General features: G+C 37.3%; 1 protein-coding gene across 1 annotated transcript in view; it reads right to left on the bottom strand.

Moving 5' to 3' along the window:
- Positions 1-417: 417 nt before the first annotated feature.
- zbtb8os (zinc finger and BTB domain containing 8 opposite strand) overlaps positions 418-22,645 on the bottom strand; it is a 25,665-nt gene continuing 3,437 nt past the window's right edge. Inside the window, exons 2-7 of the mRNA XM_036575096.1 lie at positions 17,486-17,510; positions 16,903-17,024; positions 16,451-16,533; positions 13,980-14,032; positions 2,746-2,782; positions 418-777 (exon numbers count right to left, since the gene is read on the bottom strand). Coding sequence (XP_036430989.1) covers positions 691-777; positions 2,746-2,782; positions 13,980-14,032; positions 16,451-16,533; positions 16,903-17,024; positions 17,486-17,510 — 407 coding nt within the window. The 3' untranslated portion in view covers positions 418-690. The remainder of the gene's footprint in view (positions 778-2,745; positions 2,783-13,979; positions 14,033-16,450; positions 16,534-16,902; positions 17,025-17,485; positions 17,511-22,645) is intronic.

The raw sequence follows: 22,645 nt of genomic DNA, 5'->3' as shown, positions 1-22,645 counted from the left end.
GACTTCCTGTCCCAAGTCTGAACTGTAGCATGATCAAAACAAATCAAGCAAGTCATCCCAAAAGTAAACTTAAAATAAGAATGGGCCAAAATACCATAACATTCTATTCAGACGCCAGTAAAAAATGCACCATTAGTGACTAAATGTAAGCATTCACATCTTACTTCGATGACTTGTTTAAACCATTTGGACATCAAACTAAAATGTTTGCGCTGTTTGTTAAATAAGAGTCTTTTATTATTACAACTTCCAAATCCAAATAATCTCACAGAGTTCTACGATTTTTTTTCCAGCATATGTTGCTTTGAGTAAACTTCCCTTTAAACCACTGTGTCCTTTTACAAAGAAGTCAACCTGGAGCTGCATTTGAGCAGGAAGGTAGGTTCCTGATGTACCCCCCAAAAACTTGATCAGCAATGAGAGCCAGGTTTTTTTTATTCAAGTCAGTGCCAAGTCAATATTTATTCCTGCTGGAAAGTTTCAGCAGTTCCTGTTTGAGGGTTTAAAATAATCCTCCAAACACAGTCTGGAAAAATTAAAAAGAAACATTACAGAGAATCGCTTCCACCAGGGTCTCCTTAATCAGTGTTGATCATTTTAAAGCATGCAAAGTTACAGTCAACAGTCATATCATCATAATTATAAGCTCCTGTAAATTAGCAAGAGTGCAAATACGTCTCTGATCGTAGCTCAGATGTCAATGATGACCAAGATCTCTGGCTTTTGGTCGTCGCGGATCTGCATGGCTGAATAGGTGATAGCTTTCACCTCTGTGCCCTGAAAAGGAGAACAGACTGTTTTTATTCACAGCTTAGGCCTGTATATTCATTGACTGTAATGCGCTGTCTATTATACTGGTTTATAGGAATGCCTGATGAATGTAAAACAGATTAAAGTAAATAAATAAATACAGGCTGTGCACAAAACAACAGAAACACATTAAATTCTTATAGTCCTTGGCCATTTTATCAGAAACACCTACCATATAGGTGCACTTAGGTCAGGGTCACTGCTAAGGTGAGAATTTTCCATTAACTAAAACATCCAGCCAACAGTGGACCTGTCGTCAAACACTGACTACTGATAAAAGAAGACCAGCACAACAGCTGTATGATACAGATGTAATATGAGATGTTTGATAAAGCTGCAGGAAATCAGAATGATGAAATGAAAAGTGATAAATTACAACCCCATTTCCAAAAAAGTTGGGACACTGTGCAAAATGTAAACAAAAACAAAATGCAATGATGTGCAAATCATTTAAATCCTATATTTAATTGAAAATACTACAAAGACAACATAGCAAATGTTGAAACTGAGAATTTTTTTTTTTTAATATATGCCCATTTTGAATTTGATGCCAAAAAATGTTGGGACGGGAGGCAACAAAAGGCTGGTAAAGTTGTGTAATGCTAAAACACCTGGTGGTTGATTGGCAACAGGTCAGTAACATGATTGCGTATAAAAAGAGCATCACAGAGAGGCTGAGTCTTTCAGAAGTAAAGATGAGGAGGGGTTCACCATTCTGTGAAAGACTGCATGAGCGAATAGTGCAACAATTCAAGAAGAACATTTCTCAACATAAAATAGCAAAGAACTTTTGCTTTTCCTCATCTATGGTATGTGTCAAGTCAAGTCAAGTCAAGTCAAAGTTTATTTATATAGCGCTTTTTACAACAGGCATTGTCACAAAGCAGCTTTATAGAAAAATCTGAGTCCAACCCCCATGAGCATCGCCAATGGCGACAGTGGCAAGGAAAAACTCCCTAAGAGCAAGAGGAAGAAACCTTGAGAGGAACCAAGACTCAAAAAGGGAACCCATCCACCTCTGGTCGACACCGGATAGCAAATACATAATAACATTAAAAGATTCAAAGAATCTGGAGAAATCTCTGTATGTAAGGGACAAGGCCCAAAAAACAGTATTTGCTGGCCATGATCTTTGGGCCCTCAGACGGCACTGCATTAAAAACAGACAGGATTCTGTAGAGGAAATCACTGCATGGGCTCAAACACTTCCGAAAACCGCTGTCTGTGAAAACAGTTCGTCGCTGCATCCACAAATGCTAGATAAAACTCTAAAACGCAAAGAAGAAATCATAAATAAACAGGATCCAGAAATGCTGCCACCTTCTCTGGGTCTGAGCTCCTGTAAGATGGACTGAGGTGAAGTGAAAAAGTGCCCGGTGGTCCGACGAATCAACATTTAAAATTCTTTTTGGAAATCACGGTTACTGTGTTCTCTGGGCTAATGACCACTCAGCTTGTTATGAGTGCACAGTTCAAAAGCCAGTATTCATGATGGGATAGGGCTGCCTTAGTGCACATGGCATGGTTGATGTGCACATCTGTGAAGGCCCCACTAATGTTGAACGATATACACGTTTTAGCAACATATGCTGCCATCCAGACAACGTCTTTTTCAGGGAAGGCTTTGCTTACTTCAGCAAGACAATGTCAAACCACATTCTGCATGTATTACAACAGCATTGCTCCGTATTAAAAGAGTCCGGGCGCTAAACTGGCCTGCCTGCAGTCCAGACCGGTCACCCACTAAAAAACATTTGGTGCATTATGAATTGCAAAATGCGACCAAGGTGACCCCGAACTGTTGAACAGATGAAAACCTATATCAAACAAGAACGAGAAAACATTTCCCTTTAAAAACAATTGGTCACCTCAGTTCCTCAATGCTTACAGAGTGTTGTTAAAAGAAGAGTAAGGGAAAACAATGGTGCCACTGACCTGCGGATGTTTTGACAGGTTGAACTCTTCTCCCCAACTGTAATGGAAAGAGAATAAAGAAAGACCAGTCAGTTGATGCGACTCCAAAAATCACACAGACAGAACAAGCATGATAGGCAGGCATAATATTTATACTTACCAGAAATAAATGTTATGACTGGGAAATTACCAAGGCATGACAAACACAGTGACAAGAAGCAAATAAAGGGGTAGAAAGAAATCAAAAAAACACAAACAGTAGGAAGTGCATGTTTTCGCAACTTGTTTGCATAAACAATCCAACCAACTGGCCAGAAGTGTCTGGCTGGGATATTGAGGTGTAGCTGAAGAGGCTACATAGTCCATAAGCAAATGAGTCATAAAGCCCTAATAAAATGTGGGGGTTAGAATGACGCCATCTTCTGGGGTGGGACTTGCTTTTGCATGGGGATTCCAAAAAGGCATGTCACACTAAAGCATGTGTCAGGCTCCAGGCCTTGTGGGCCAAAACACTGTGCAGCACACTGTCTTCTCAAACACAACTGGTTCAGATTATCAGCTAATTAGCAAGATCTTCATGAACTGAATTCAGTGTGTTAGATGAGGGTAAATGCTAATCTCCACAGCACTTTGTCCTGGAACGTCCCCAGTTTGACATGCCTGCACTAGAGCCCACTGAGAGCTTCACCTGAGGGCCTTCTTTGAGCAACTCTAGAGTCATTGTGATTCTTAACTGTTTACAATGGGCCTAGTGTGTGTTTGGGCTGGGTAGTGGGTGATCTTGGGTAGTTCACATATGCTACTGAGCAGCTACGGAGAAAAAAAGGGTTTCAATCTGAGCAACATCCTGCTTTGCAAAAAGCCCAAATACAGTGGCAAAAAAGGCATGTAAACCCTTTGGAATTACTTGCATTTATGTACAAAGACGTCTTAAATTATGTGGTGAGCACCTGATACTATGTGGTGAGCACCAGATACTATGTGATAAGCGCCTAATACTATGTGGTGAGCACCAGATACTATCAGGTCAGCACCAGATACTAAGTGATAAGCACCAGATACTATGTGGTAAGCACCTGATACTATCAGGTCAGCACCTGATACTATGTGGTGAGCACCAGATACTATGTGATAAGCACCTGATACTATGTGGTGAGCACCTGATACTATCAGGTCAGCAACAGATACTACGTGGTTAGCACTTGATACTATCAGGTCAACACTTGATACTATCAGGTCAGCACCAAATATAGACGTGATAGATTTTTTTTGATATCTGGTGCTCACCTGACAGTATCGAGTGCTCACCACATAGTATAATAACTACATACAATAGGGTGCTTGCCACATAGCATTCAGTGCTCACCTGGTAATGTTGAGCACTCACCACACAGTATCTGGTGCTCACCTGATAGTATGCTGTGCTCACTTTATAGTATCTGGTGTGCACCAGATTTTTACCATAAAAAATACACCACATCCCTTCAGGGGATTTGAAAATTGTTTAAACCTTCAGTGTTGGTGTAAAAAAGTGTTTGAACCCCTAATGACTTCACCAAAAGCTAACTGGAGTCAGGAGTTAGCAAACCTGGAGACCAATCAATGAAATGAGATCAGAGGACTGAAGTTAGAGCTACTTTGACTTACAAAAACCACTCAAACAGTTTGATATTCCCAAGAAGTTTCTGCTGATGTGAACCATGCTTCACAAAAAGAGCCTGCAGAAAGACCTATGATCAATAACTGCTGATTTGCATAAACTGAAAAGGTTACAAAGTCATCTGAAAGAGTTTGTGTGTTTATCAGTCTACAGTCAGACAAACCGTCTATAAATGGAGACGACTTAGGACTGTTGTCTGCTCTTCTCAGAAGTGGGTACCAGCCAAGATTACTTCAAAGGCACAATGCAGAACGCTCAACAGAGTAAAAAGAACCCTACAGTAACAGCTGAGGCTCACAACTTGGTTCACATCTCTGCTCATGAGTCTACCATCTAGACAACATTGAACAGGCAGCATGGTGTCCATGGCAGGACACCACAGAGGAAAACACTGCTATACGCCTGCAGTTTGTCTTGTCCTGACACTCCAAAATATTACTGGGAAAATAGTTTCATCAGTTAACAAAACAAGGTTAAACTGTTTCGAAGAACACACAGTGCTACTTATGGTGTAAAAAGAGCACTGCATACCAACATGAAACACAATCCCAATGGTGAAGTATGGTGGAGAAAGCATCATGATTTGGGGCTTCTTTGCTGCCTCTAGCCCTAGAACGATAACCATTATCGTAAAAAGTTCTATAGAAGGTGAAGCAGCAGGACACTGGACCTCATTCACCAATATTTTCCTAAGTTTCTTCTTAAATGTGTTCTTGAGAAAGCTCGTAAGAAAAATTCTACGTCAGATTCATGCGTGTTCTTAAACCGCAGAACTGCTTGCACCTTTGCGCTCTTGAGTGTGTGTAGATGCTGTTCTTAGTACAAATCCCAAATAAGAAAACACTGGTGAATCTCAGGATCTTGTTAAAAACTGCACAAGTGGGACATTTCTTGAAAGCCAAAATTTCTTTTTTCTTGAGGCCCAATGAGCCACAGTAAATCTACCAGAGAACAGCTTCATGAAAACAAAACCCACCCTTTGGAGCAGTGCAGTCAGAACCCAGAACGTAGCCAAAATAGGAATGACCTCAAAAGAGCTGGGGAATGCGGAATGACCTCAAAACAACGGCTCACACCAGACATTCGAAGAATATGGTTGAGCTGCCAGTCTGATCCGCAGGTAGCAGAAGCACTTGCTTGGAATTTTTTGCTGCCAAAGGAGGTTTGATCAGTTGTTAAATCCAAGAGTTCTTACTTTTTCCACCAGCACTGTGAATGTTTCATTGGTGTGTACAATAAAGATCTGAAAGATGTGTTATTAGGTTTACTGCAGTGTTTGTCTACACTTGGGATGTATAACGTCACATTGTCTGAACAATTACTGCTGTAAATTAGATCATTCCAAAGGGTTCACATACTTTTTCTTGCCACTGTGCATGAACTAATTAATAAACAAGTGTGAAAGTTAATTCATTTTCTGAACAAACAACCCTGCTTGCTGAGGTCACTGTCTGGTTTTGTTGAAGTAATCAGGGTGGGACAGTGCGGCTTACATAATCTCTTTGTGGCGGATCAACAGAAATAAAAAAAAATACTGGTCTGTTTTAGCATCAGCGCTTACACTGTAAATGACTTTTAACAGTGAGGACTGGTATGGAATGTCAATTGGTCAGGGAGAAGTCCCGGAACACAAAGTGGCTGGTAAAAAAGCAGACATTCTCTCTTGTGTGGGTTTTACTAGGCATGTAAATGTATTATATTAAAACCCAGTCAGGGTGGAGAGGTACTTGCAGGCCACCGTAGGTCAAAACGGGCCTCTCCCAAAACACATTTTTTTCAGATTTAACACTATTTTAGCATTATCAACAATACATATTAAAGCCTACACATAGGATTACTGGTCATTTAAAAACGGAAACAAAAACGGCTATATTTGCATAGAGATTATGATGTCTCATAATAAATAAATCAAAGTATGCAATTTCCTCTACAATGAGCCATTTCACATCAAACCACTCTAAAAGACTGTTTACATCTCTGCAACTGAAAAACTGTACAAAAAAAAATACATTGGGCTGTTCACAGAAATCACTGATTACTACATAATCTCAATTCATGAACGAGGACCTGCATTCAGTATAATAGGTGCTGACTTAAAAGCAGACGTAATGTTTATCATTGGAAAACAATTCGCATAACTGACCAGTGGTGAAAGTGCAGCTGATATCATGCACAACATTACCGCATGTTAACTGATTCATTTTAATTTCGCAAGCTCCAGCCCTTGACAAAACGGCCAGTATTTTCCAAAACACTCAAAGTAGCTTAGTAACAGGACATGGGCGTGTACGAATGAGGCACATGGGCAATACCAGTGCACTCAAAGTGCAGGATTGGGAAGAGCTGCTTAAAGTCATTATGAAGCAGAAGGATGGAGAAGTGGATTCCTAAAGTTTCTAAAAGCATAATATTTGCTTTCTCAAAGCATGCAGAACCATAAATACGCATACTAAAGTGACAGCACTGCACTGTTCAGTGGTTTCGCATCTCCACTCAATGTGAACAATGTGAGCACCGGAGGTTCCAAAACACACTTCATATTCTTCATAACTTTCATATTTCATAAGCTACATTCAAAAGGTGGGTGTCATATGAGAGCTGTCTTCTTTCCAGTCAGATAGATGGGTAATGTAATTTAAAACCTTTATAATAAAAGAAGCTGAACTCACAATTTTTTTTTTTCCACTGAAAGTCGACCCACTGGCGAGCCATCCACAAATCTGAGCTATAAACTGAATCCTAGATGGTGCCTCTTCAGTGATCTGCTCTGTAAAAATTATTTTTATAAAAAAATACAAAGAGCATCTAAGATTTTTGGCTTTCAGCAGTAAATTGTAAGCATATAGCAATATGTGTATGATCATAAAACACATGTTCTATTAATTTGAGGGGCACTTTTACAAAATAAGTAAATAAATACAAATTTACATTTATTTCATGCAGTTACTGAATAATTTGCCTTACTATTTGGTCATGTAAATTCAGATGGAAAAACCAAAATATACCCTGGAGAATAAGAACTCGGGGATCTAAGAGTGAATAAGTAAATAATTAATAATTCTATGAATAAGGATGAGACAGACATGAGACTGGAGAGATTTCACAGCTGACTATCTGCTGCCTCTTTGATTAATCATTCCTATGTCACTTGGCCCCTACCCCAGAACTCAATCAAAGGACAATCTGGATTGTATTACTTTTCCACAAGGAGATGGGAGAGAGGCAATTTTACCAGGAAATTTGTAATGTTTATAAGACATCTGGGTAGACATTACAGAGATGAGAGTGGCTGATAGATTTAAGCACTGCCCTTATTCCAGAAAAGAACAGTACATATGTAAAAACATGAATATTTTACTTAAAATTTAACTGATTATTATTACTTAATTTATCCTAACCATCAGTCTAGTTGCACTGCATCATTAGCTTTGTAGTTTTTACACAAAATGTCATATTCATGTTTAATGTTCAATTAATATATTACATGCAATGTCTTGTTACAGCTGTTCTCAGGGGCGGAGCTAGGGTCAGTAGACATTAGGAGGCCAGTTCTGTTTATGACATAGAACATTTTGAGATCCAGGTATATGAAGAAATGTTGATTTTGTAGCTGAAACCATAAATACACCTCAAAATGTATAAAAAAGATGAAATTCTAAAAGGTACAGTTGAAAAAATTACACTTTAACAGGTTTAACAAAATAAACATTGTTATTCAAATAAATGAATATTCAAACTCATCTCAGTATCATCTTAACATGTTTTACTATGTTTATGATTGATAATGGGTTAATATTGCTATTAAATGTTCACAAATTCTGTATATAAGAAGTAAAAGGCCCAGAACTGTACTAAACATATATAGGTTAGTTTAACAAATCAGCTTACCAGCTAACAGGCTCCTGCAGTAATAATCAGTACTTACTCAAGGACATGCTATTAAATCTACAGAGGCGCTAGTTGAATTTATATTATGGTAGCAATAGTAATCACATAAATACAGAGTTTTTCTACATTTTCTTTTATTTTCTACATTAAATACTGTGATATAAAGAAATAAATGGCTGGCATTTGTTCACTATTATATATTTTAATTAAATTTTAAATTAAAAAACAAAAACAACAGGTTGTAATAGGTTGTGACCACTTGCCAGGGTAGGGAGTGCTGTGGAAGAGTACTGCTTTACACCACTTACACAAAGGTCAGTGTAGGTAAGGCAAACCAGAGTGTGTCACAACACTTAGGTGGGGATGCATTTTTAGGAGTGGAGGGGCAAAATTCCTAACTTTGAAGTGCACTGAGTAATAAAAACAGCACTGAGCCTACACAAATTCTGCCAACACAACTATGCTGGTGTTATCACAGATTTTTCCATCTGGAAAAGCTGTCAAAGCTCTGAAAAAACAAATTACACAGATTTATAGCTAATTTACAAATACTTGAATGACGAACTCATAAAAACATTCTACAGAAATGGTTTCACAAACCTTTACAGACTAAATTCAACACCTGTCCAATGGCTTCTATTATAAATGAGTTGAGAGTCAAAAAGTTTTCTATTTTTTCTAAGCACAGGTGGAATTACTGGCAGATTACTGGCAAAACCTTTTACTGTTTGAACCAATGCATCTACAACATATGACCAGATACTTGCAGTCCTATACAACCAATGTAAAAACACATTTAAGGTTTTGGTATGGAGCTGTAATGGAAAGGCCTGGATGCTACAGACATTATCACAAGAGGAAGCCTCAGAGTCGGGAGTGGGACGTGTTAAAATGATACATTTCCAGTGACTAAAATTATTGTGTCAAAAACACTGCATGGAGAATTTATTTAGGCATGTAAGGCAATGTACTTCCTATTTTGTGTACTCATCTCGCAACCTATTAAACCTAGTCAATGTTTACAGTACATGAATGTAATTCTGGAAAAGCAGGCCTAAAAATCCTCACCAGTCTTTCCATGTCTGTTGGAGTAGTGAATTACAACCATTTAATTTCTGCCAAACACAAATGAATATGACATGACTGAGGCAAAAACAAAAAGTAAATAAAATAAATAAATAAATAAAATGGGTAGCAGAATCAACATTGGTTTTGAGCCTAGTGGGAAAGATCAGAGCAGAAACTTTTAGGTTAACTTCAGTATTAAAGTAAAATTAATACTTTTTATACAAAAGATATGAAAAAGATGTTAAGTTCAAAAACCAATCTCCTGAAGAAGGTCCAGTGGCATTGTTCCTAAGAGGCGCATTGAGTGATTTTAACATGAAATGTGGTGCACTCCAATACCAAAATACAGAATTAATTGCTGTGGGATTATTTAGTCAACTGAGCTGAACAACTATACATGTCATGCCCAGTGGCATATCTTTTTACATATTTTTTGACTTATTTACGAAAAACTGCCTTTGAGGCACCAGATCAATTACAAACTGAGGCCATTCTAAAAACGTCGTGCTTGGACCCCAATAATTGCCACTTGCAATGTAATGTAATTTGTAGACCGACGCTGAGCTCTCATAGTCGTTATGACTGTTCACAGAAACCAACGTGTTCTACATCAATTTCAGACAAAAAGTCAGTGTTTTTCACCCACTATTCATATGTGAAGATGCAACCAACAAACACTGCTCATGAAACATGAACAAACAAACAACCCTAAAAACATTAAAACTACATAATTCACATGAATGGCATAGCATTCAAAGCATCCAAAACTGCAAATTTTGTTGAAATGCATTTCGACAAGTTTGCGTGTACGATAAATCCACAGATTTTATACAAGTGAAAATGGCTTTGTTTCCAGAACCCACAGTTTACGGATAAAACTGCTACAAGATAGGTGGGGTTAACTGGCTAGTTATTACAGTCACTAGAAAATATCGTGAATCAATGCAAACAATTAATTTAATACTGTTTGTTGTTTGAATCAGACAAGCTTTCCAACCTAAATACAGAAAAAATATATAAATGTCACTTGTGACAAAAGACTGTTGAACATAAATATTTGCAAATTAAAATGTGAAGCTTGAAAAAATCAACGGTTTTCAATTTATATGGAGACGTATGCACTTTATTTGGGGAGGTGTAGCTGTAACACTGTGTTACAACTAACCCTGCCATGTGGAGGCTGTAATTTAGCCTGCCTAACTCTCACTGTGATTTCTTAAAACTCCTAAAAACAGTGCTATATTCCAGCCAACAAGAAAAATGTAGGTGTGAATTCTGTTACTTTTACATAAAATTCAGTAGTCATAAAATGTTAAACAGTTACTTTTTGGTACAAAAAACATCTTCATTGAGAATGTTATTGAGAATCTATGAAAAGTCATAGATAAGGTTGTTAAAAGAAAATGTGATGACCGAAACCATGCTCTTTCATTCATACATTAAAAAGTACATCAAATTTTCTGTTATTGTTGCATTAGGTTGTACTCAGCTCACCCCTATTAACAACAATTACTGCTTAAGAGTGATGATGGGATGATAGGTCTATCTTGCCAGTTTCACATGACTAATCATGAATTTGCTTCTGCGGAATAAAAAGAAACCATTAGCTTACATTCTGGCTACGAAGCATATCCGTATAAAGCCGTGCCCAGAAATATGTCCATACTTTCTGGAGAGCAGAGTAGGTGGGATACAACTTAGAACATGCCAAAAACAACGGTAACAGTCAGGTGCAACATCATGAAAGAATGCTGAAAAAGTACCTGGCGCTGAACGGTTCTGAAGATACTGATATCTTAAGTTACAAAACCACAGACATGGATTTCAAAGTAGAGGCTTCAGATGAGGAAGGAGAGACCAGCACCGGTAACTTTACAGGAAAGGAAAAAAATATTCATCCTTAAGTAGATTTAAAATATTATTTTACATTTTATTATTTTGGCCCATTTATCCTGAAATCTTACCACAATGCAAAGAGTAACTGAGTTTTCACATTAGGCAAAAAAGTGTATTAAAAAAAAAAATTATAAAAAAAGCAACAAAAACATTACCAACTTTGCTGGATTCTGGGAAAACTTTTACAGTACAATCAGATTGTACTATATAAACACCTTAGTGTGTGGCTTTTGTAATATTTTTCTAACAATAATGTAATTATACATCAAAACATACATCAGCTATACTGTAAAACTAGGTATTAAGAAGCAATGAACTACTGTCCTCACTTCAATTTATTTTGGATTTTCAGTTTATTATTTAAATGTTTAAAAGAGTCACATTAATATCTGTGAACCCAAGTTAATGCAACAAGTTTAGCAGTCTAGCTATCTAACGCTAGCTAGCTATTTAATAACATGCTAGGTTACCCAGCCCAAACTGCACCAATACACAATAAAGAATGAAGTATTCAGGTGAGTTCATAAACCTTTTATTATTCGTCATATGTCATCATATAGCAGACTTTAATGTAGAAGCTTTTACTTTGTAAATTTTCTGTTGCGTCAGTAATACTCTGCCATGATAATGCTTATTTCAGCCAGCTATACAGCTATACAGCTCTAACTTATAGCTAATAACTTTTGGAGCTTGTAAGACATGTTTGTAATGAATTTTTCACTTTGGATATTTGGGTGAATACTTTAATAAATATGTGAACTTAAAGCCCAACCATGAGTAGCATTACAGGAGCCTGTTAGCTTTTGAAAAAATGGCTGCTTGTATTTTTGCATACATACAATATTCAGAAAAGAGGATAACGCTGATTACAATAATATACTATTGCCAATATGTAGATTTGTACAAAAACTATTGAAATATATAATGTCACCGAAAACATAAATTCCAGTATGAGTTCTGTAATTATTTATAGCACTCATACTGTAATTTATGAGCAATTGATTTGGCAAGTCTGTCACCAGTAAGTTATTACCAATTTAAAAAGCATTTTTTCCCCAATACTTATTCTCAAAGTCACCTTTGAAAACAACCATTTTTACAGTTCATAATTACTCTTAATTTTAAGTATGCTCATTACTGTAGTTCAAAATATATTCAGTAGATGGCAACAACATAATAATCAGACTGAAGCTCATGCTCTGTAAGTTGCTATGGCAGAATCAGAGATATTTCTTGATATATTTACAGTAACTGTTTTATCTAAAGGACTTTGCTGTTGAAATGTCTTGCAATTTAGGCTACATTTTTCATGGGATGAAACTAATATCAACTACATTGAAAAACAAATATCGACATTGAGTATTTAAATTATTTGCACCAGCTCTAAATTAAGTTCTTTACTGAACTGCACCATACAAAATAAATGTAACTAGAATGTCTGTTACAAACATCAAACATTTAAGCTGCAGACTTTTGACATGAACACAATAGAAATCCCATAGATGCACTAACAAGAAATAGCATTATGCTAAAGGTGGTAACAGGAGGCGAATTACAAAGCAAATTAAAAGTATTAAACATGCTATATAATGTTTAATGCCTCTCAGTTTATAAAGGTTTATGAAAAAACCCGGGCTTCATATTCTGATTTTACCATTTATTCAGTATTAAAGGTAATACAAACGCACATTAGTGTTATTTGTCTCACAAGCCAGACTTCTGACTACAGCCAGGTCAATATCAATAGGGGGGAATATCAGGCCTGCTGCACAGTTTGTGAAATCAAAAACACCTCTATTGTCTAAAAAACAACAAACTTTGACATTTTAGCATCTTAAGTTTTTCAAATCTACTTTAAGACAAATTTTTTTCCCCCCAAGATCTGCACGACCCCTCAATACGTAGAATTCACACTCAATATATTTGTTAAATTCTTGCTTATTCAATTATTTACACTAAAATAATAATTTCTTGTTCTGGTAAATTAATAAATAATACAATTAAAGTGATAAAAGTGGAGACTACGTCTTGTTTTTGCGTTGTTATTTTTAGCCTGAGATGTTTATTGAACTGCCAAGCCCCTACCCCCCAGAAGTCAGAAATGGGACATTTCTGTATTGTGACTATTCTAGTAAGGACATCTGACAGGAAATTACGGCGTCAAGCAAATAAATGATGGGAAAACAGGCAGGACGAAAGTAAAACCTGACTAAACCTAAATTATGGCATCGTCACAGACAAATAGGTCATTTAGCATGACTCTAGCTTCGGCTTCTGAATCAATGTGAGAGCTGCTCATCTTTTATGTTGATGTTACAATCTTACAGTTTGCATTTATTGTCTTTATTTAACTGGTTCTGTGTTTTATTGCCTATTTTATGAGTTTCCTACACTGAGTGTACAACATTTTGGCCAACAGTGTCTTTTTTTAAATGTGCTCTAATAAATAAATTTGACATTGACAAAGACGTAGCAAAAATCCCCTTGATAACAGACTGAGAAATCATGAACAGAGACACTTCACACTGAGTCAATAACTAGATTGGTGTATAATTAAGTTACCTCATAAGAGAATATGTGAAGTCATGCTGTCCTCCCATGACCAGACAGACTGACTCAGAATGAATTACACAGTGAATTACACTCCTTGTGCTCCACTGAACAAAGAAGGAGGCATGAGAAAGGTGCCAATTCATCCCTTCAACAACACAACGTTCAAGAGCTGTGCACTTGGGGAACTTACCCTATTGAGCGAATTCTGAAGCGCATCCGGTCTAAGTGCAGAACTTTCACCTCCTAAAGAAAAGATGTTTTAATTAAATTAAAAACAGCATCAACTATACGGACAAATGTTTTGAACAATTTCAGGACGAGCAAAAGAAGAAAAAGACCACCTGTTGTAAAAACAGTGTTAACATAATCACTAAACATTCTTATTATTAAAACAGTGGCAGCATTTGAACTTTCATCTTTGTTAATTAAAAAGTTCACTATATGGCCAAAAGAATGTGGACATTCTCCTAATTACTGAGTTCAGGTGTTTCAGTCCCACCCTTTGCTAACAGGTGTGTAAAATCAAAACACAGCCATGCAATCATTTGACACAAGTCAGTTCTTAAAATTCCTGTCTTGCCAGCTCTGCTTTGCTTAACTGTGATAATTATGACGTTACATAGGTTTATTATGTGTCTAGGATCAACAGCAGCTCAGCCACTAAACAGTAGACCAAACAAACTCACAGAGTGAGATCGCTAAGTGCCTAAAAATAGCTTATCCAGGGGCTCCCGAGTGGCGCAACAGTCTAAGCATTGGCCCTGTCATAAGGAGATCGCGAGTTCGATCCCTGGTGATGCTACAGCCATCCGTAGCCGGGAGTCCAAGAGACATAGACTAATGAGTGATTTGGAGGCACTCCAGAGCCATGACCTCAAACCCACTGAACTCCTTTGGGATGAACTGAAATCACTGTGTGCGAGCCAGGCCTTCTCGCCCAACATCAGTTAAATTCCTAAACTCACAAGTCTTTTTGACTGAATGGGCACAAACTCCCTCCAAAGTTAAACACTCCCAGATGAAGGGTGTCACAAGTTTTATCATACAGCACACCACTAAAATTTAGGACTTTTTCCAAAAGGAACTCTACCTCAGTATTCTGTCTCATTCTGCCCTTCACTGACCAGCATCACAGGAAAACATATGAGGGTAGCCAGAATTCCCAGACATGCCGCAGGCTGAAAATCTTTTCCTTCAGCGAGCGTGGGTGTGTGTGTGTGTGTGTGCGCGTGCTGGCAAGTGCCTCAAAATGAGCTTCAAAAAACACCTGTGTCTTCATTGCCCACAGCTGAATTTTGAAAAAGTGAAAGTGAATTTTCATTTTGTCTACATTTACAAATATTACTTCACCATGAGATCAAAACATCTTGAGTGTATGAAATAACATGACACTGATTAACAATCAAAGAAAACATTTACATTTATGAATGTAAAATTTGACATAACATACTCCTTCCACACACCGGTGTCAGGCGCTTTCCATGACTGACAAAAGCACAGGATATATTAGGTGCTTCTTAAATTGATAGGTGAACATGTATTTTCTCTGCATAGGTATGAGCTGCATTAGGTAATATTCAAACAATAAATACGACCATTCTCAGATAAATAAGTATGACTGCTATCCTCAATTTGTGAACACATGGTGCTGAACACATGGTGCTGAACACATGGTGCTGAATTCATCATTATTTAAATTTGTTTGTAAAGTCTTTACTAAATCTTTGGTTAACACTAATTAGTTAGTGACAAACTTTTCTCAACAAGCCATTTTTTTTTCGTTTGCGTTATTTCTTTGGTTACTAACACCAGTTTAGTGCAACACATGTTGATTTAATAAAGTGTAAACCTTAAAAGTGAATCCCCCCAATCTTACAAAAGTTCTGCATAGTATGTAAAAAAGTAAACAAAGTCATTCAGAGTGGTTTGATGTGAATTGGTGCATTGTAAAGAAACTTAGCACCTCAGATTTCTTTGCAGTGGTGCTAATAAGAACCAGGGATTGTGGTATCAACAGCATAAATATAGCCATTTTGTTTACTGTCCAAAACAACCAGTGAACCTAAAGTTGATAAACCTCATGTTGACTATGGTAAAATAGTGAGTCAGTGTGTTTGTGTGTGTTGTCAGGGCCTCAAAATGAGCTTCAGTGAAACGCCCATGCCTTTATTGCCCACAACGGCCATGTGCTCCTATTTTGGAGAGGACAGGAGAACAGTGGGAAACTTTTGTTTATATCACCCTCTCCATCACGAATGGATTTAAAATCTTAGCTCAAAACTGTAATAAAACAATGTCTCAGGCACCAGGCAACATATTCCTAACCATTCCATGTAATCGATTTCTGTAAGGTAGCTTCTAAATGCATTACATGTTTCAGAGGTCTGGTTTCTGTGACCGCCACAGTGAACAATTTTGTACGTGTGTAAGTTTCTCTAGAATTGGATCTTTCACATCAAACAAACTCTGAATTAATCTATTTACCTCTTAACAATTTACTTACGCTATATCTAAAGTTGTAACTGAATAGTTTACCCCTAAGTATGACCCAGAAGGGAGAATGAATTGAAATAATTGTACTGCACTAATTTTTTGGCCCTGTCTAAATGATCTGCTAAAATGAGAACCCAAATCTAAGCGATGGTGATGATGGTGTGATACCCTGGGGATGAAGAAGACATCAGCACTGAACTTGAAAAGCCAGTCGTCTAAGAAATGGAAGAGGAGTGATTCCAGATCGTCCCCTAAGCAGAAAGAAACAAGGGAGTTATTGTTGCGGTCTAACAGACACATGATCAATGCTTTCTTTATTACACAGAAGTACCTGACACGCCACCTTCAGAATGCATCAAAATAAAGATTTATTAACCTAATATTGCTTTCCTGAATACTTCCTGTATCAGTCTGTTTGTCCTGCTCTAACTTACCACACGGAATACTTTTGCAGTACTTTCCTGCATGCTGCCCTGACTGCAGATGATTCTATTAGTTTGACTGTTAGGCAGTGCAGTGTGGGAGTGATTTGACTCCTTCATCTAATTAAGCATAGTGACCTCAATCTGACTTCAATAAATAACAGGTTTGGAAAAACCAAGTAAGACCATCTCTCTTACCCTCAGATTCCACTTCTATAGTGTCAGTGGGTTCAACAGTTTCGGTATCAGTCATGTAGCCGAACATCGCCATCGCACACTGCTCAAATGCCTCCTCCAGAGAGTCACCCCAAGAATGTAACCTGAAATGGTGAACAAAGAGGTACAAACACGATATAACAAGACTTCTACAAGACTGGACTAAACCATGGAAAAGTGAAAACCTTGACTGCACTTCCAAATGCCATCACAATGAACACCCAAAATGAAAGGAATGACATTTGAAGTGGTTTATTCCATGTCAGAAGGTCAACCAGTGGGTTTCAGAAGGCTCTAGTGAATGTTTCTGTTGTTTTCTCTTCTCTTGCCCCTTTTTACTTTTAAAGTAAAAGTCTCAAGTTAGGGAATTAAAGAGTTGAAGAAAGTCACTATTTTAACTATTAACAGAAGGAGCTCAATAAAAAAACATATTCCTTACCCTAAATATATGTTTAAATGCTGTGGCTGAAACACCTGACAGGCAGGCTAAACCCACTCATGACTAAAAACAGAACAGAAAGTGCACTTGACCAGGAAAGAATTATTTATTTGGAAATCTACTCACTGGACATCCGCTGTGTGGTCCAGATCTGAAACGGGAAAAGGCATGTTTATAACACACAGACACGCAATAGATACACATTAAAAACTTCAAAATGACTCAAAAGTGCTTGTCTCTCCAAAAGGTGTTCAGTAAATTGGTTTAATGTTACGGTTGGTGACATTTTATTACTTGTTTTTGCAAAGTTTCACTGATCCTGGAATTCATGGGCACCAGGTAATCAGACACTTAAGGCTGTTTCCACACCTAAAATGTAAAACTGTAAAAAAAACAAAGGAGGATAAGATCAAAAAAGGAAACTAAAATTAAAAAGACTAAAATAATAAAATATAATGTGAATAATAATAAACAAATAAATAAATAAATAAATGGGGAAAAAATAAAATAACTAAAAGTTTAAATTGAGTGACACTAGCTAAAGCTTCGACACTAAGCTGCTCGATCTCAGTGCTGCCTTTGTTATCACTGACCATAAAAGTCTTATAGACAGACTTGAGTACTGGGTTGGATTCTCAGGAACTGTCCTAATACGGTTCAGGTCATACCTGTAAGACAGGTACTAATTGGTCAAATTAGAAAATAATGTTTCTGAGAGAGTGCTAGTGACCTGCGGTGTCCACCAGGGTTCAATTCTTGGGCCGCTTTTATTTAATTTATACATGCTTCCTCTTGGCCAAATACTACAAAGATTATGGGATATCTTACCACAGCTCTGCAGATGATACTCAGATCTGATTGGCCCTCTCCCCAAATAACTATGGTCCCCTTGACTCACTTTGCAAGTGCCATGAGCACTTCACTAACTGGATGGGACAAAACTTCAATAAAGATAAAACAGATTATTTTATTTGGAAATCTGAATTCAAGAGCGATAAAATGTAAAGAACTAGTACATAACCTTGGTGTACTAATGGACTCTTAGTTTTAGCAGTCGTGTCAAACCAGTTACTTATTCAGCTTTTTATCACCTTAAGAACATCAACAAGATCAGAAATTGTCTGACTAAAGCAGACCTGGAGAAACTCATCCATGCCTTTATTGCTAGCTGGATTGATCACTGTAATGGTCTCATAACTGGACTCCCAAAAAAGACAATCAAACAGTTTTAGGTGATTTAAAATGCAGCTGCCAGAGTCTCACTGGGAGTAAAAGAAGGGAACACATCAACCCCATTCTTAAATTCCTATGCTGGCTATCAGTCTGTTACAGAATAGACTTTAAGCTACTATTAATGATCTGTAAAATGCTACATTTTGTACATAAGAAGAGCCCAGACACTGGACACTTTAAATCCAGGCTGAAAACGTTTCTATTTGAGCAGCTTTCAGCTCAGTTTAAAGTGTAAAGCTATACTGCATTTCTCTACTGTAACTGCACTCTATTATCCTAACTTAGGTTCGAATTAGATTTTTAATTTAATGCTTAACTTCTAGAATTTAATCTACTGTTTTAATCATGTTTTTATTTTCTAGTCACCTACCTCTTTTTAAATTTTCATTTGAATTATCGTTCTATTTTCTCAAAGCAATTTGAATGACCACAGTGTATGAAAATACACTTGCTTTACTAGTACTAACAGCAGTGACAGTAGCTGTAGTATTATTTTGTGCATCACAATTAACGCAATAAAAATGAACCTGATCTGAACTGTCTCTTTATGACTGATTGGCTTAGTTATGTACCAATCTGAATATTACCAGTCAGCTGTTGTCTCGCCCCACCTATCAAAAAATATGTTCAGCGTTCAATGTGCCAAAATTAAATGCCTTTCTTGTTAGTAGCATTATTAAATAGTCAAATGTTAGAACAGGCCAATTATACGGCCAGTACAGCTTTTATGTGCTGCTAAATGAAAACAGAAGCAAGCTGATGTTGGATTCTCTCAATAGCTGTGTAAAAAGGCATCAAAAATAACGACATATAATCACGAAAATATCACAATATTTTCTACATTATCTTTCTTTCTTTCTTCTTTCTTTTCTATTTTTAGTGTTTTTTTTTACATCACCTGTTTTATTGATATTTTAAAAAACATATTCAATAATAAATAATAAGTGATTTCCAAAGTCATGTTCAAGTGCTTTACAAATAAAAAAAAAAAACACAAGGCGTTTTCTGTCCTTACAGTGGAATTTTCATAATTCAGATGACCATCAGGACACTTAAGCAACTCTACCCAGTGAATCACACACAGCAGAGACAGGGGATTTACTCTAGGGAAGAACGAAGGACTGTTTGTTTCAAAACAGCTGGTTTCGTAAGTGAATGCATATGTCTAAAACTCAAGATAAGGGCCTGTATTCATCAGGCTTTATTTTGGGTTTTCCATCTGAATTTACCTGATCAAATCATAAGGCAAATTATTCAGTAACTGCATGAAATAATTTTTTTTCTTTATTTACTTTTTGTAAAAGCTCCCCTCAAATTAACAGAACATGTGTTTTATGATCATACGCATATTGCTATATGCTTATGATTTACTACTGAAAGCCAGAAATCTTAGAAACTCTTTGTATATTTTTATAAAAATAATTTTTACAGAGCAGATCACTGAAGAGACGCCATCTGTTTATATTTTATAGCCCAGATTTGTGGAAAAATGGGTCGACTTTCAGTAGGAAAAAAAATTCCAGCTTCTTTATTATGAGGGTTTAAAATTACATCACCCATCTATTTGACTGGAAAGAAGACAGTTACAGCTCTCATATGACACACACTTTTTAAATTTAGCTTACGAAATATGAAAGTTATGAAGAATATGACGAAGTGCGTTTTGGAACCACCGTTGGAGTCCCAAGGAGTTGAAAAGGTCAATGAAGCTCCTCAGAGTAGCAGTGCTGATCTAGGATCTGTTATTGTCAGTAAAGTCACAGTAAATGAGAGGAATCTGATCCTAGATCAGTACCACTACTCTGAGAAGCTTTGCCAATACTGATCCAGAACTCCAGGAAATGTTGGTCAATAAAGGTGTCAGCTTTAATTAAAGGGCTATTTGCCTACATTTTCCTTGCACTTTATTTCTTCCCCACTTATGTGTTATTTTTGTGTGCCATTCATTTTTTCATGACTGTTTTCCAACATCCCTTTATCTCTTTGAATTTCAATTTAGAACCACTTACCAACTGTGTTTGCACACAGAGGAATTAGACCTCGACATTTAACCCATCCGTGCAGTGAAACACCCACATACATGCACACTAGTGAACACACACACAAGGGGGCAGTGAGCACACTTGCTCGGAGCGGTGGGCAGCCCTATTCACAGCACCCGGGGAGCAGTTGGGGGTTAGATGCCTTGCTCAAGGGCACCTCAGTCATGTCCTGTCGACCTTCCTGTCAGAAAGCTAGTTCCCACATGTTTTCAGTAACTGGTGTTTCTCTGATTACTCTTATCCTTAAAAGTACCAGTTACTGGTTTCTCCATCATGCACACTTCTTTAGAACCGACAGTTCTAAGTAGTTACAGAATGACTGCACAGTGTGACAGACATATGCCTGGAACACGACATTCTGGAAAACCCTCAGGGGTGACACACGGGACTTATTTCAATAAGGTACCATGACTCAATTAAGTTAACTGAGCCTTGTAAGAGAAGAGACAGATAAAGAAAGTCTTCATGAGGCCTTTTGTGAGGCTGCCAAAGGGTAGTCAGAGCAGCTGGATCCAGGGCAGCTAAAGCTTGGTGGACAAAATAAAGCATGTGATTCTCATTAGTTCTGAATCACAAACTCCCCTCCAACCCAACCCAAAAGTATGGGACAAAGCCACATCAATGTAGATAACGCTCCATACAACATTCTACTGCCCTACATCCCAAAGTTGGAAAACTTTATACTTCTTTTAGCCAACACTTGGCATTGGGCAAGGTGATCTTAAGTTCATGTGGAGCTGTTCTAGAGCATTCCATTGCATTGGCAACTCTTTTCTATGGAGATGATACAAGCTGTGTGTGTAATTGAACACTGGTGTCAACAGTGGGCGCATCTTACAGGGCCCTTAATTACAGAACACCACATTTTCCTCACTTTTTAGGAGGTAAAGAGTTTGCTGAAGTATATAGACATTGTTAAAACTTCAAAATTCAAATCATTTACTTTCCAGTCCATAAATCTTTACTAGTCGTAAAATGGTGTGAACATATAAAAATGAATTATGACCCTTTTTGGTACATAAACCCATAAAAACAACACGAGAAAAAATGAAGAATATTGTAGGATATGGGGATTGTGCCAGAGCCAGTTTATGAGAAGCCTGGCCACTTCCTATTTCCCCCGTTATATCAAAAACAGGACTGCTAAACAGCAGAGGGCGCCCATGAGGGAGTCCTCAATGAATGGGAGTAAATGGAGCTTAACAGCTAAAAACGAAAAATTAAATAGTTTCTAATTACTCGCCCAGAATTTTTCTCTAATTTTAGAAGGTAGAAGGATGTATTATAAGGAAGAGTTGTAAACTCCTATAACTTGAATTTAAAAGCTATTAAAATATTACAGCAGTGTTAAAATGTTTTACGCTGTTCAGTGTTCAGGAAATGAATGCATTCTTTTACATTAAAAATGTTTAAGCATTTATTTATTATGATTTTGCTCACATGCTCCATATCAACCTATTCATTTTGGACTCACTTGGGAGCGCCATCTAGCATTTGAAAACCCGGAAGACATTGCGGAGAGGTAATTCTCCTCTCTACAGGTTCTCAGATCGTCCCAGGACAACAGGTAAAGCTTTTGAGCATAGAAAACAGCGACATCTGGTGGTTAATTCAACCTGATATGTGCACTAGAAGCCTAAGGATGCCTTGTGTGTTGTTGTGTATGTATTTCTTTTTTCTTTATATATTTAATTGTGTTTATTTATTTGATGAGTGTGAATGTGCTATAAAATGTTAATGTATTACAAATGCAAGATTGAGCGTTTCAAACCCTTCTTTACAGCCTGTGGGATGTAGAAATAGGACCCAACTTTCAACACGGTCAAATATCTGCTGGTGGTTCAGTGACGTTAGAAGCTTCAGTCTTCATTTGTCACACAGTATGGGTGATTTGATGTTTTGCAATAGTGAAGCGGGTTTTGATGCTTCAGTATCCGTAACGTCCCAACGCTATCAGAAGGCACGTCTGGACATATAGCATATGAGACAGCACTGCTAAAGGCCAGTTTCG

Source organism: Colossoma macropomum, unplaced genomic scaffold, assembly GCF_904425465.1.
Source record: "Colossoma macropomum unplaced genomic scaffold, Colossoma_macropomum, whole genome shotgun sequence".
NCBI lineage: Eukaryota > Metazoa > Chordata > Actinopteri > Characiformes > Serrasalmidae > Colossoma > Colossoma macropomum.
This window is presented reverse-complemented; position numbering and strand designations above follow the sequence as displayed.